This window comes from Lacerta agilis, chromosome 4, assembly GCF_009819535.1.
Source record: "Lacerta agilis isolate rLacAgi1 chromosome 4, rLacAgi1.pri, whole genome shotgun sequence".
NCBI lineage: Eukaryota > Metazoa > Chordata > Lepidosauria > Squamata > Lacertidae > Lacerta > Lacerta agilis.
The window spans coordinates 21,971,300-21,985,135 of record NC_046315.1 but is presented as its reverse complement, the minus strand read 5'-3'; the positions used below and the strand labels follow the sequence as shown (position 1 = coordinate 21,985,135).

The 13,836-nt window shown below is 42.0% G+C and overlaps 1 protein-coding gene across 1 annotated transcript in view; it reads left to right on the top strand.

Annotated features, from left to right (window-relative positions):
* XPO4 (exportin 4) overlaps window positions 1-13,836 on the top strand; it is a 60,919-nt gene that overhangs the window by 28,572 nt on the left and 18,511 nt on the right. The window contains exons 5-10 of the mRNA XM_033146305.1: window positions 1,286-1,402; window positions 1,945-2,098; window positions 4,046-4,158; window positions 6,519-6,676; window positions 6,857-7,031; window positions 12,985-13,161. Coding sequence (XP_033002196.1) covers window positions 1,286-1,402; window positions 1,945-2,098; window positions 4,046-4,158; window positions 6,519-6,676; window positions 6,857-7,031; window positions 12,985-13,161 — 894 coding nt within the window. The remainder of the gene's footprint in view (window positions 1-1,285; window positions 1,403-1,944; window positions 2,099-4,045; window positions 4,159-6,518; window positions 6,677-6,856; window positions 7,032-12,984; window positions 13,162-13,836) is intronic.

Below are 13,836 nucleotides of genomic sequence, written 5' to 3'. Positions count from 1 at the left end.
CTTTAAAATCCCCAAAATAGCAGAAGCCCACTCTACAGTAACTTGTAGCAGGACTTTCTGTGTAGCTGCCACAGTTCTGTGGAACTGCACCCCTGTTGAGCTATGGCACCTACTACCTGTTCTTTCCAGAACTAAATAAAGACATTTTTGTTTCAACAAGCTTTTCCATCTGCCTTTGGTGTTCATTTTTATTGTTTTTAGATCTTTAAAACTATTTAGACCTTTAAAAACTATTTTAGCTGTTTTATGGTGGGTAGGTAGGTATGGTATGTTCATCTTGAGACACATGTGAAAGGTGATTAATAAATTAATTTTTATTAAAAAAAATACTGAGATATTTTCACTGGTGTCCTGGGTGCCACATTGGTGGCCCCTGTAAGTGACTTGGACCATATGTATTTATTGCCTGACTTTCCTATGTTTTCAGTAGGGCTGGGTGATACCTAAATACTGTGATATGATTGATATACAGTGGTACCTCTGGTTATGTACTTAATTCATTCCGGAGGTCCGTTCTTAACCTGAAACTGTTCTTACCCTGAAGCACCACTTTAGCTAATGGGACCTCCCGCTGTCGCTGCGCCTCCAGAGCATGATTTCTGTTCTTACCCTGAAGCAAAGTTCTTAACCTGAAGCGTTATTTCTGGGTTAGCGGAGTATGTAACCTGAAGTGTGTGTAACCCGAGGTACCACTGTATCACAATGTATGGAATGTATCTCGGCTGCTTCTTCTTTCCCACCTTAGGGGATGAAGAAGCAACCGAGATACATCACCCAACCCTACTGAGCAAGCCCCCATACCACTTTGGCTCGCATGAACTGGAAGGGCAACCGGGGCCTCCTTAAACTGCTCACCTGGAGGGTGGGAAGCCTGAGCAGAAGCAGTCACCATTACAAAAAAAGAGTAGGAATAGGCAAATATATATGTGGACTGTCCCTGGATCAAGTGACTTTTCTTCTTTAAGTTCTCAAAGCTCTTAACCTAGCTCAAGGTTGTCATCTGAACTGAGAATCAATCACAATCAGTCCATCATTTGAAAAATAAGACTTTAGAGCCGTGTAGCCCCAAAATGGCAACTAGACATTCCATTTTGGCGACTGCAACCTTGGTTTAAGGAGCCATTTGGCCCCTAGCTTATATATCTAGTTTCTAACACTGGTTTTCTTAAAAGAAGTAATATAACAGATGTGTTGTGTTAAGATATTGTTGAGGTTTATTTCATCATACACTTAATTTAGTTGTAGTAGTAATAGTAGTAGTAGTAATTCCCCTGTATCCTTGCAGCAAACACTGGCCTGCTCCATTTTAACGGCACTGTTGAGCGAGTTCTCAAGTTCAAGTAAAACCAGCAACATTGGGCTAAGCATGGAGTTCCACGGCAACTGCAAGCGGATATTTCAGGTAAACAAAGGACGCAGGGTTCACATTTCTTCTTAGAAATATAGAATAAAGGCAATCCCTATTTCACTTACAGATATGTACACAAAAGTACAGTAGATGAGCTTGTAGGTAACAGACCTATCTCCATGAGCCTCTTCACACACACGCATTGCGTTAGATCACCTGTCATCTAAAAAGAGCTGTCTGTTAACTTGGACCATAGCTGAGTGCTTTGCATGCACTTCAGTTCTTGGCATCAGTGGTGAGCTTTGGGAAGGTGGTGGGAGGGCTCTTGCACTCCATCAGAGGGGTCTAGCCCAGTCCCCCTAGTCCACTGATTGCACGCTACTGCTTAGCATTTCCAGGTAAGGCTGGTTAAAGTCTAGAATCCAGTTAGCACCCCTGCCCTAGATAGACCAGTGATCCGACTTGGTGCAAGGCAATCTTCAGATTGCATAGAACACACACTAAGGAGCATGTCTTTTTATTTATTTATTTTAAAAATCCTGATAGTTTATTATTTTAAACAAAGAAATTAAAACGTTTTTGCTTATCCTGCACAGGAGGACGACCTCCGACAGATATTCATGCTCACAGTAGAGGTACTACAGGAATTCAGCCGGCGTGAAAACCTTAATGCTCAGATGTCTTCAGTCTTTCAGCGTTACCTTGCACTAGCCAATCAGGTCTTAAGCTGGAATTTTCTCCCTCCAAATTATATCCTTTTGAAGATCATTTATTACATGTGGGAAATAATCACCTGATCTTGACAAACTGTCTTGAGGAAATGTAAGCTTCAGAATTCTAATTTTATTCCCAACAGGCTTCTACGTTTGCTATGTTGCTGCATTCTTTGCTAATAACTCATAGTTCGCTGTTGCAAATGCATCAACATATTTGACTAAGCATCTGCAGAAAGACAACAGTTAGCAGCACAACAAAACTGGAGCTAGATAGGAGCTGGAATTAGATTCCCGGGTCAAGAGGATACCGAATCGAGGGTTTATTAATATATGTGGTTATACAGTTAGACATATACTTATGCTGAAGCTGCTATTTATATTTTTGTATTTATCTGGGTGTTTTTATTTATTTACATGGGCGTTGCTAGGTTCTTAAAAGGCTTTGGGGCACAGGCCTGTGACAGAAATCGGCCTCTGGGCAAATTAAGATGGCAGGAGGCTGGGGTCCTACTGACATTGCACTTTGCCGCACACCCAACCCCCGCCCATAAGCAAAGTTAAAAATAAGAGGTTTAAAAAGGAGGGGGGGAGGTGCTGGAGGCCAAAGGGCCCATACAGAAGCCAAGGCCCGCCGTTCTGATCATAGCAACTGCTGCATTTACACTTTGTAATAATAATACATACTTAATATGTTGTTAGAATCTTTCAAATCTTTACATTAAGGCCTACCCTTATTGCAAATGGTTTTTATTTAAATCGAATAATTGTCAAAGGCGTTGCATTCCTACAGCACTGAAATAGTTCCTTTGGTTTTGTTTTGTTTTTTTTTTCAATTTTCAGCACCCCCCTCCCCAAAAAACTTACCAGTTGTTTGATAGGGTGGTGAATGATGTGCAATGTAATTTGCCACTCCAGTTTTGAAATTTACCAACTATGCATCATTTTCGTCGGGTGGGGGGGCCTCCAAAAGCTGTGCAATGCATCTTTAGGAAGAAATATATGTTAAGCGGTTTAGCCCTTCAGACCAATGCCCTCTTCCTGCTTTATATGTGTGGAACTTTAAAATGAATGGAATATTTTTCTGTGCTTGACAAAATACGATAAATTGAACCACACAATGAATCGGATAACTGGCAGATATCTTAAACACTCATAGTTTGTTATGACTTTGGTTTAACATTGAGTGCAAATGTTCACATCTTTATTACATGTATATTTTTATTGCCGAAATAAATCTTGTAATAGTTTTCTGTGATAGGGTTGTTCAACCGTATTCAGCTCATTTAACTTGGAAATAGGACCTACTGAAGTTAGTGGTAGTCCTTCCTTCCTTCCTTCCTTCCTTCCTTCCTTCCTTCCTTTCTTTCTTCTTTCCTTCCTTCCTTCCTTCCTTCCTTCCTTCCTTCCTTTCTACCTTAGATTCTCTCCATGCCACCCTGGCAGGATGGCTCTGCCCCAGTCCTGTATATATTAGGATTTTCATTTGTTCTTCTGCATAGCTTGAAGATGAACTTTGTTTAATTATGTGAAGCCTGTTAGACTGTTATAAAGATCAGGATCAACAGATTTCAAAGGGCTCGTTTCAAATTTGTGATAAAGCCAGCCAATAACATTTTAGAATGGTTTAAGAAAAATATTTTGCTCAAGTTTGCATACCTGCCAAGTGTGGTATCATTTTTGTTTCCCTTTCTCCTGTCACAACGGGATGATTATTAAAGTGATTGTGCCACTGTGGAATGTCTCGTCATTGTGATCAAACTGTTATCTGGCATTCCTAGGGCATTCTTTTTTTCCAGTCCTTAATACCTTTTATTCCTTGCCCTCATGCATGAATTATGCTGTGTATGTGAAGGGGCTTAAAGCTTGTTTCCATTGCATTCTTTCTGAATGGGACCTGTTGTATCTGGGATTCTTTTTCTCTCTCTCTCTCTTTCTTTAAAGCCAAGTCGGAATGTTGTTGTTGACCTTGACACCCGATAACTAGGCAGACATTATATAGCTATGTTTGAATCCTCACAAAATGTGATGCTAAAGCCAACAGAGTCCTGGCGTGAGACCCTCCTGGACAGCAGAGTTATGGAGCTTTTCTTTACGGTAAGTCCCATTCTGCTGTTGCTAGCTTAATAGGAAAGAAGCTGGTGCTCCCTTCTCTGAATTCAGGTGAGGGTTGCATAGATGAAATTCTCTTACTTGCCAAACAGTTATATTTTTTAAAGGCCACACTGTTTTTGTTGGTTTGTTTGCTAGAGGTTAACGAAAATTTTGCCTATGTGCGCCTAGTTGCACGCTGATATTGTTGCTTTAAGATCTTGCTTGGTGAACAGAAATGAAGGCACTGTATTTAAAGTTTTCAATGAATTTTGATAGTGTTTAATCTGGGTGTCATTTAGACCTAAGAAGTGGTGTTGCAGTGTGAAGTTAGTCAATTCCCTAATAACGACACTTAATTAAAAATTCCCAGTCGATTATAAAAAGCAGACAAATCCTCACCTGCCTTCTCGGAAGGCCCTATTCTCATTTGGTATAGCAGAACTTAATGCAGCTTAAGGACTGTTTTCCCATGTAGGCAACTTCCTACTTTGATGATGTTTCTGTGCAGGAAAGTTGTGTGTCGCTGTCATAAGCAACCAGGGACACATGTGTCTATTTTGTCTTGCATGTTTGCTGCATGTGAACAGTGCACATGTATGTCTTCTACATAGACCTTACTACCATATAAGAAATAATGGCATTGCATGTGACGCAGTCTTTGGTGCCTTGAGCACTCTGTTCAGGAAATCTTCAGCCATCTAGGCATGTTCAGTGGTGCTTTTCCTCTCAAATAGGTAGCTGTAGGATTGCAGCATTGGTTACCTAAAGGCTCCAAATCATTGTACATTAATGGAGAAAAGGACAATGCTTTAAGAATATAGATTACCATCCTGAAAAAAAATACATGGAAGAAACCAGTTTAGGTTTATCTCCAGGAATAAAATTGTGTATTGCTGGAATGTGTGGGTATTGGTTTCAGAGCTAAGAAATATTTAAAACTCTTGTCTAGATGTCAAATAACGTTTAGTAAATATTTTGTATAGTGTATTAGTTTGCTTGACAATTTTAGCTGTTGTGTGTACATAGTTACTTATGAGTTTTTTATCTTGCTCAAGCATTTTCAAAAAGGTGAAAAACTTGCTGGCAGACCATTTAACAGCTGCACACAATGTGAACAGCTGTCTAGACAACCCAGACAGTTGCTTTGCTACTGTCAGCTGGGAACCTCCACAAGCAAATAGTTTTTGCGTTTACAGGTTAACCCTTTCTAATGTAATTCTCTGTTACGAGGTCTCTGGCTCAAAGGCTCACTTTTATTGGTAAAATAACTTATTTTCAAATTATATTACTCTTTTTACCAGACACACTTAGATTTATTTTAGATATCAAATTCATACAAATGAAATGGTAACTAACCCATTTATTAGCTTTTTTACGGCTTACTAAGTATCTAAAAAGCAGAATCTCTGCTCTGCTGGCTAATTCCTGATTTGCAGTGTTTATTTGCCATGCCTGTGTTTCAATAGGAGCTTTGATTAAACTAGAAAACATAGCACTACAGTGAATCTTGTTATATTAAAAATTCAGTGTTCCTTTAATCGAAGAGAACTCGTAATTTATCATTGCTTCTAAAAAAAATTAGTACTTTGAGATGGGCATTCATTTAATTTATATCCATATATTTCAATTACTAGTATTATATTTCTTATTGGATTACTATTTCTTGATGTCGGATTCTAGATGCTCTAATTTGCACCCAAGAATTTATGTAAAGTAAGTTCCCTTGACATCCTTATTTTGTCATAAAAATTCAGTCAGCAAATGGATGCTCACTTTGTTGAGATGATTTCTTCTCGCTGAAGACCTCCTGAGGAAGAGTGGCATGATCCTGCTCGCAGAAATGAGGGGATCAAAACGGAATCAAAAGATTTTGCTGCAAGCAAAATATATTTGGTTTCTTGCGGGTTCTGTGTTTACCTCTGCTAAAGAAGCATCTATATAATCTTGATTGAACTTGTCGACTAACTTTAGCAAGACACTGTAGCCCAGGCATAGTTAGCATAATACAGATGGCTGTCATTATTGCTGTTTTTAGAAGTAGCAGCATGTCTGACTGGCTGGCATCTGTTTCTCTCTTAAGTCTCAACATGCATAGACAGTTCAACATGTAGGTAGGTCCCAGCGAAACATTGCCTTAGACTAATTAAATATGGCTTATGAAGTTGGCATATTGAGAGGGCAGCTTGGAAGGTTTAAGTGCCTAGAAATAACAAGACTCTTGATTTCAAATTCAGTAGAGAAAGCTCTGAGTGTGTGTTGCGTGTGCATGGACTAGGATTGTGAGCCATGTGACTATGGTAGAAGAATGTCTAATTTCCTACCCCTGCCTCTCATGTGGTGTTAACCCTCTTGCTTCCAAAAAGGTGCATCGAAAAATTAGAGAAGACACAGATATGGCACAAGACTCGCTGCAGTGCCTAGCTCAGCTAGCCTCTCTCCACGGGCCAGTGTTTCCAGACGAAAGTTCTCAAGTCGATTACTTAGCTCACTTCATTGAGGGATTGCTCAACACTATCAATGGGTATGTAATAGGTTTGCTTCCTAGAATTGAGGAGGGAGGGACTTGCTTCCTGTAGTTCTTTCCAGCTTGAACAGTGGCGTGGAATACTTGAAAGATTCTTGACAGTGGGTCTTGATTTGACTGTGCCGGTAGAATTGTTTACTCTTTTCTCTTTTTTAAAAAAATGTTTTGTCTTAACAGAATTGAGATAGAGGACTCTGAAGCAGTGGGAATATCAAGTATAATCAGCAACTTGATCACTGTATTTCCTCGCAATATATTAACAGCCATTCCAAATGAACTTTTTTCTTCGTTCGTTAACTGCCTCACACACCTCACTTGCTCTTTTGGGAGAAGTGCTGCCTTGGAGGAAGTGGTGAGTACAGATCTTTGAATTCCTAAAGGCTTGCTTCAAAATGTTTGTCTTTAGTTTTTAGTTCATGTTAATGCTGATCTTGCCACGCATCCGCCACCCCCGCCCCACAAATGCTAAATATATTTGTAATAGTTCTAATGAGTTGCGTTAGTGTACTTTTTGTGTTTTGTGTGCAAACGGGGTAATTGGAAATCAGCTTTTGAGACAGTATTAGGCGAGAAGTTAGTACCAGTTCAAAACTTGGCACTTCAGCAGTGAATTCACATTTTAAAATTGTGTTAGGTACCTGCCTCAGTATAGCAGCTTTAGAATTTTGCTTGAGAGTTTAACTTTTTTTATAATTAAAAAGAAATACTTTTAACGTGGGGAAACGGGAACCACAAAGTGAACAAATGAGGCTGCTCTGGGTTGTTTTTCTTGCTATGACACCATACCAAATCTAGTTCTTGCTAAATTATCCCTTTAATGCCCATCCATGAAATCATTACCTTTTATTGGGAACAGCAGGATTGAATTGGACACATTTGTTACATGAACAGCTTTGTTCACTGCTGTGCCATTTTATGAACCGGTAGTTGAAAAGGAAGCTCAATAAATCCTAAGTAGATAAACATCTCCCTCCAATATGCTTCATGTTTTTGTGTGTAGTTTGACACACCTACAGGAAAGTACAGCTGGAGCACCTGAAGCATGGAAATGAATAACTTTCGCAACTCTTTTTTAACTACTCTTGTGAAGGATACCCAACTGATACGACAGGACTTCTTTTCACATCCCATGAACTTCACACCATTCTTCCCTCCTGGGTTCTTCTTGCAACTGTCCCACCATTTTACTATTTTCACTGCAAAGCTTTACACTTGGCATAACCTAGAAAAGACACACCACTTCCGCAGCTGATTCCAGTTAGTTTATAATCAAGTAAGATGCACACATTCTGCATAGCCCCTGCCATTCATGGAAGAGTTTTCAGGGGCTGTAGAATTTTTCAGGGCAGAATGTGGTGCTTCATAGCTATATAAAGACATATTGCCTGGCAAAAATAATGTTTGTATTAGTTTAAAAAACAACAACCAGCTTCTGCACAGGAGATATGGTCAGAAACCCAGGAGGTGGTGATTCGGGAGAGGACATGCTCCCTGGCAGCGCCTAACTTGTAGAACTTCCTCCCCACAAAATTGCACCTTGCATCTTGATTATGCTGCTTTTGGTGAATGCCGAAGAAAAATCTCATTACCATAGCTTTTGACATTTGAGCGTCGGAGGGGGGGGGCGGCAGAAGCGGGGGCAGACGGACGAGCAGCCAAAGCTGCTTGTCCATCCACCCCCCCCAGCCACCCGCAAGAGATCGGAGCCTGCAGGGCAGCGCCTCTCCAACCCGCAGCTTGATCCCTGCTCTTGCGAGCGTCGGAGGGGGCGGCGGAAGAAGCGGGGGCAGACGGATGAGCAGCTGAAGCCACTTGTCCACCCACCACCGCCCGCAACAGCAGGGACAGGAGACTGTGGCCGGGAGAGGCGCCGGCTCCAGTGGCAGAGGCATCCCTCCACTCGCGACTGTAACGGCAGCCGAGGGATCCCAATGCCGTCCAGCGCCTTCGCCCCATAAGACGCACAGACACTTTCCCTTACTTTTTAGGAGGGAAAAAGTGCCTCTTATGGAGTGAAAAATACGGTAGTAATAATAATATCAAAGACTGACAGACCAACCCTTCATAAATGGGCTTAAGACTCTATTCTGGGTCTAAACTCAGTGCAAACTCTCGCCCTTTATAGCCTTTATTCTGCTTCATATGAAATCCTTTTTCATCTTGTAATAAAGTTTTCTTGTACTGTCCAGTGTAGGTGGGCCTTACCACTCCTGATATCAGTCTAGTGCATTTTGTCCTAGCTTGAAAGAGGTAACGGAAGATCATTGAATCTGCTTACAGTTCATTTGCGCTGAATGGATCTTCTGCCATACACAAACAGTTCACCACCACTTGCATTCTTCCAGTTTTTATAATGCATCCTCCCTGAAGGCTCTGCAGCCATCTTGTCACCACAATCCTGAATGCAACTAGTGGAATAATTTATTTGCTTTTGCTTAATTTTGAATGCAATGTCATAGTGGCATTTAGCTTTCTTGATTATGGTTTTTCTTTTGGCACAGATGGCTATATTTCAAACACCAGATGGGTATTAGATTTCCTGCAGAGGATTCTGCACTGACAGTTCTTAATACCTTGTAGGTTCGTACTGGTACAGCGTGTCCTTGTGCCCAAAGAGTCTTTAAACGTGTGTTCTAATTAAATGACCAGGGAGGGACGCAAGACGGTTATCAAACAAACTAATATCCTTCAGAACTTTTCTAAATGCAGTTGATTGACTGGAAACAAATTACATGGGACAGTTTCCCATAAACTGCTCTGTTTGTTGATGTTTGCCTTTTCATGGGTTGGCCAAATTTTCAACCTATGGGCTGTCAGGGTGTTAGGCTCAAGTGGCTCAGGTTTCCTCGTTCTTTAAAGATACTTTAAATACCGTGTTTCCCATATTTTAAGACGTAGCCATAAAATAAGCCATAGCAGGATTTTTTTCCGCATTTGCGAAATGTAAGCCGTACCCCGAAAATAAGCCATAGTGATAGGCACAGTTTTGGAGGGCGCCAAGGAAGAGGCGGGGCTGGACGCGGCGCCTCCTGGCAACAGCTCCAGCCTGATCCAGCTTCTCATGTGTTTACGAAGCAGTCTCGCTTCACCCTCCGCTCAGTTTCCCACTAAAGGCACAGGCGGTGCGGCTGGGCTTTTGTTTTTTAAAGTTGGCAACCTCCGCACCAACTCGGTACTTTCCGATTCTGACTGCATATGGCTCAGAGTTTTTTTCCGCTTTTTTAGCAGCACCTCACCCCACCCTGATCTTTGCCTGCCCCCAAACCAAAGCTCCCTCCACTGATTGCGATCGGTGCTGCGCGCATCGAGCAGGGCGCACGGAGGACGAAGTGCCACCAAAGACGTGCGACTTTTGTGTGTTTGGGGAACAAAAAGCGAGCGGCCGGCCGGCCGAGAAAGCGCGCACCCACCTCCCTTCCGGGAGAGCCGTGCCTTTAAATGCTGGAGGCTGAGTGCTCACCAGGGACTCCAGCGCCCGCCTCACTCTCTCCAGCCACCCGCTCTGGCTCCCGCTTGTTGCTCAGGCCGGCTGGTGAGGCGTGTGCGCGGCGTGCAGCCAGAGCACACAGCGCGGCGGCAATGAGCCACCTGAGGCCAGGCTGAGCTGGAGGGGGGAAAGCCACAACTCTCTGTTGGCTGTTGCTCCCCCCAAGGGGGGGACAAATAAGATCCCTTCAGCCTTCAGGGACAAGGCAGACTAATTGGCTCCCCAGGAGCCTTGCAGCAGTGCCGTCGCTTAGTAAATCTCCAGCGCCATCGTGCTGTGCTTGCTCACGTAATAAAAATAAGACATCCCCTTAAAATAAGCCATAGTGTGTTTTCTTGAAGGGAAAAAAAGACGGCTTCTTAAAATAGGGGAAACACGGTAGTGGAATTACTAGAACAGCCCGGTTTTTGCATGTGTTCTGGTTTCACTTAACAGAACATGTATTTTTGGCTCACAAAGCTAATTTTTGCTTTGTATTTACAACATTCCAGTAGAATGGAATGATAGATCTCCATATGGGTTGGAAGAAAGTGTGAGTTGGGCTGTCAGGTTTCCTTCGTAATCTTTTACAGGCCTCCTCCAAGCTGTTTACTTAAGAAGTATCCCTGACCCACTTGGCAGGCTAGCTGCTCATGTGTCCCTCCCAATGTTCTCCACACACAGTAGGGAGGGAGGTTCTTGCACAGAACCAGGAGTGTAAAAGCTCACTCCGATACAAGAGCTCCCATTCTCTTGTTCTTAGAGGAGGATTTGGGGAGCAGTTATGCTGTGCTGAAGTTTGGTGCAGGCAGAAGCAGCCCCTGAGTGTTTGCTCCAAAAACAAAGTGCAGTACAGTCGTACTTCAGATCCTGAGCGCCTTGCAACTCGAAATTTTTGGCTCCCAAAGGCCGCAAACCCGGAAGTGATTATTCTGGTTTGCGAAAGTTCTTTGGAACCTGAAAGTCCGACGCGGCTTCTGCAGCTTCCAATTGGCTGCAGGAGCTTCCTACAGCCGATCGGAAGCCGTGCCCTGGTTTCCGAACGTTTTAGAAGTTGAATGGACTTCCGCAACGGAATCCGTTCAACTTCCGAGGTACCACTGTGCAAGGCACTCCTGAAGTCCCCCCTGATATGTGCAGAGAAGAGCAAGGACCAGCAGCAAGCCAAAAGTTGTGGCGCCATATGAACTGAAGTCGATGACATTGATCAGCACCTAGCACAAAGCACATTTGAAATAATTCAGTTAGGAAAAGCGTTACATCTCCCGAAAATCACTATGTGCTTTGATTGGGAGTGGGGTACATAAGTAAACTAGTTCTTTTCATTGGGCTTTTCTCATCTGTGTGGTTGTGAGGAAGGGGAAGGAGTAGCTGGGCATTTAAAAGAATTTTGAGATTGGGAAATGGAAACAAGGCCTTCCAGTTTCATTTAGGGGAGGGGCTATTCAATTTAATAGGCAGCTTCGGTCGTCATATTTTATTGTAGTACAACAATGATTTAATCTGGAGAAGACTTTAAAGAAGACTATAAAGGATATGGAGCATAGCCTAAAAATGAGTTCATTCATTATTTTAACTTAACAATATACCAATAGACTAAAGCAGCAAAACTTGATATAAACAGTGTGCAACTGGACAATAGAAATATGTCTTGCTGCCCATGTTGACTCCATGCATTGGATGCAGAGTGTTCTGTTTCCCTTTGTGTGTGAAATCCACTGTATGTAAGCTCAATAACCTGTGATGACGTAAATGCACTGGGACTCCATGATATGTATGTGAGCCTGGCCCAGTGAGTATACTTGGCATAAGAACTGAACTGGGACAATCTCACTGCATGTTGATTATATCCAGTTTTACCAATATGTGAAAAGGGCTATGAGTCTACAGGTATTCTAATTCCATTGTCCATGCAGTGAAGAAGCTGGTTGAATTTTCTAATCATCTTTAGGAAATTCAGAAGGAAGAATATTTTATTATTATTATTATTATTATTAGGCAACATTTGGGTAAGCTTATCTCTGAGCTGCTGCTGGGTTTTTTGTAGTTTTTGTTAGGTAGCTAAAACGCTTCCTTGAGTTTTGAGACCTCATAACTTGCAAAAAAGAGAGAGCCCGCAAGAGAGAGCACTTATTACTATGGAAGACTGACTGACTGGAGGCATTGTGTTCAATGATTCCTGCTTGGCAGGGGGTTGGACTGGATGGCCCTTGTGGTCTCTTCCAACTCTATGATTCTATGATTCCTTATTCTCAGAATGTTAAAGATGTTTTTCAGGGGCAAAATATATTGGTGGTTTTTGTTTTGTTTGTTTTGTTTTGTTTTTAAAAAGGTAAACAAATTAACAAAAAGATGTCATATTCATCAAAACACATTTACCCACTTTGTAACTGTTGAAATGGGTTGGACGCTAAGAACTGCAAGTTGAATTCTGCTCCCAAAACAGGTTTTCGCAGCCTCATTTGTGCTGCAACCCCCCTGCATCCCTGAAAAGCCAACTCTGAGACTTGAGGGACCCTCTGTAATGGCATTTGAGGTGGCACAGGTGGCTACATCTGGTGGTGGTGTGTCTTAGTTGATTTTGCAACCAGCTGTTTGGATCCAGACTGTCTGCGGTTTTAGATGCTTGGATCCACTCAAAAGTATCTTTCTCCAGAAGGTGCCAACTATGAACTGTTTTCGGAATAAGTATGAGTGGTACATGCGTTGATAATCTGCGAGTGTGTGTTATTGAAAACACTTTGTCCTTGTGTTCTTAATAGGCACAGTAGTGTAACTTGAAGAAAGCTTGGGCAACTTTTTTGGGGGGGTAACAGGTCTTTTTCTTCTTTTTCCTTAGCTTGACAAAGACGACATGGTATACATGGAAGCATATGACAAGCTCTTGGAATCCTGGCTTACTTTGGTACAAGATGACAAACATTTCCATAAAGGCTTCTTTACCCAACATGCTGTTCAGGTTTTTAATTCTTACATCCAGTGCCACTTAGCTGCTCCTGATGGTACAAGGAATTTGGTAAGTTCTTGAGCTGGCAGTGAAGGTCTGGGATTGCAGAGTAATTAAAAGGCTTTGGTTTGCCTACAATAAAATAGGAGGAGGCTGAAATCATATTTACAAGAAAGGAAAGGCACTTGACTGAGCTTTTTCTTCCTGTTGTTTAGCTCCAGTTGTCTCCTGCCCACGACAAACCACACACTAAATAGCAGAAGTAATTTTACCTATTAACTATGGGTTGGATCCAGAATGGTAACTCCAAAAACAAAAGGGATCTTTCCTTGATGCTGGCTGGCGCTTACGGGATTATAGTCCAAAATATCAAGAGGGCACCTGATTGGGGAAGGCTGCTGCAGTGTGAACTGAGCCCTAAATTTATATACCACTGTAACTGTTTCCAAGGCATCTTACAACAAAAATGGATTTTAAAAATTTCCAATTTAAAAAAGTCTAAACCTATCGGAAGCAAAAAGCCTAACCAAATAGCAGCAGCAGCAGCAGCAACAACAACAACAACAACAACAACAGGGCAGTCCTTTGCTTGTCGGTATGACTTCAGCCTCCTCCAGCTTTCTTAGTCTGTCATTTAAAGTTCTGAAGAGTCAGAATCTAGTGTTTTTTTCCCATATCTCAAATATAATCTACTGCAGAATTATTAAAGTTTTACGTTTTGACAATTCAAAGTGCAGGGTGTTA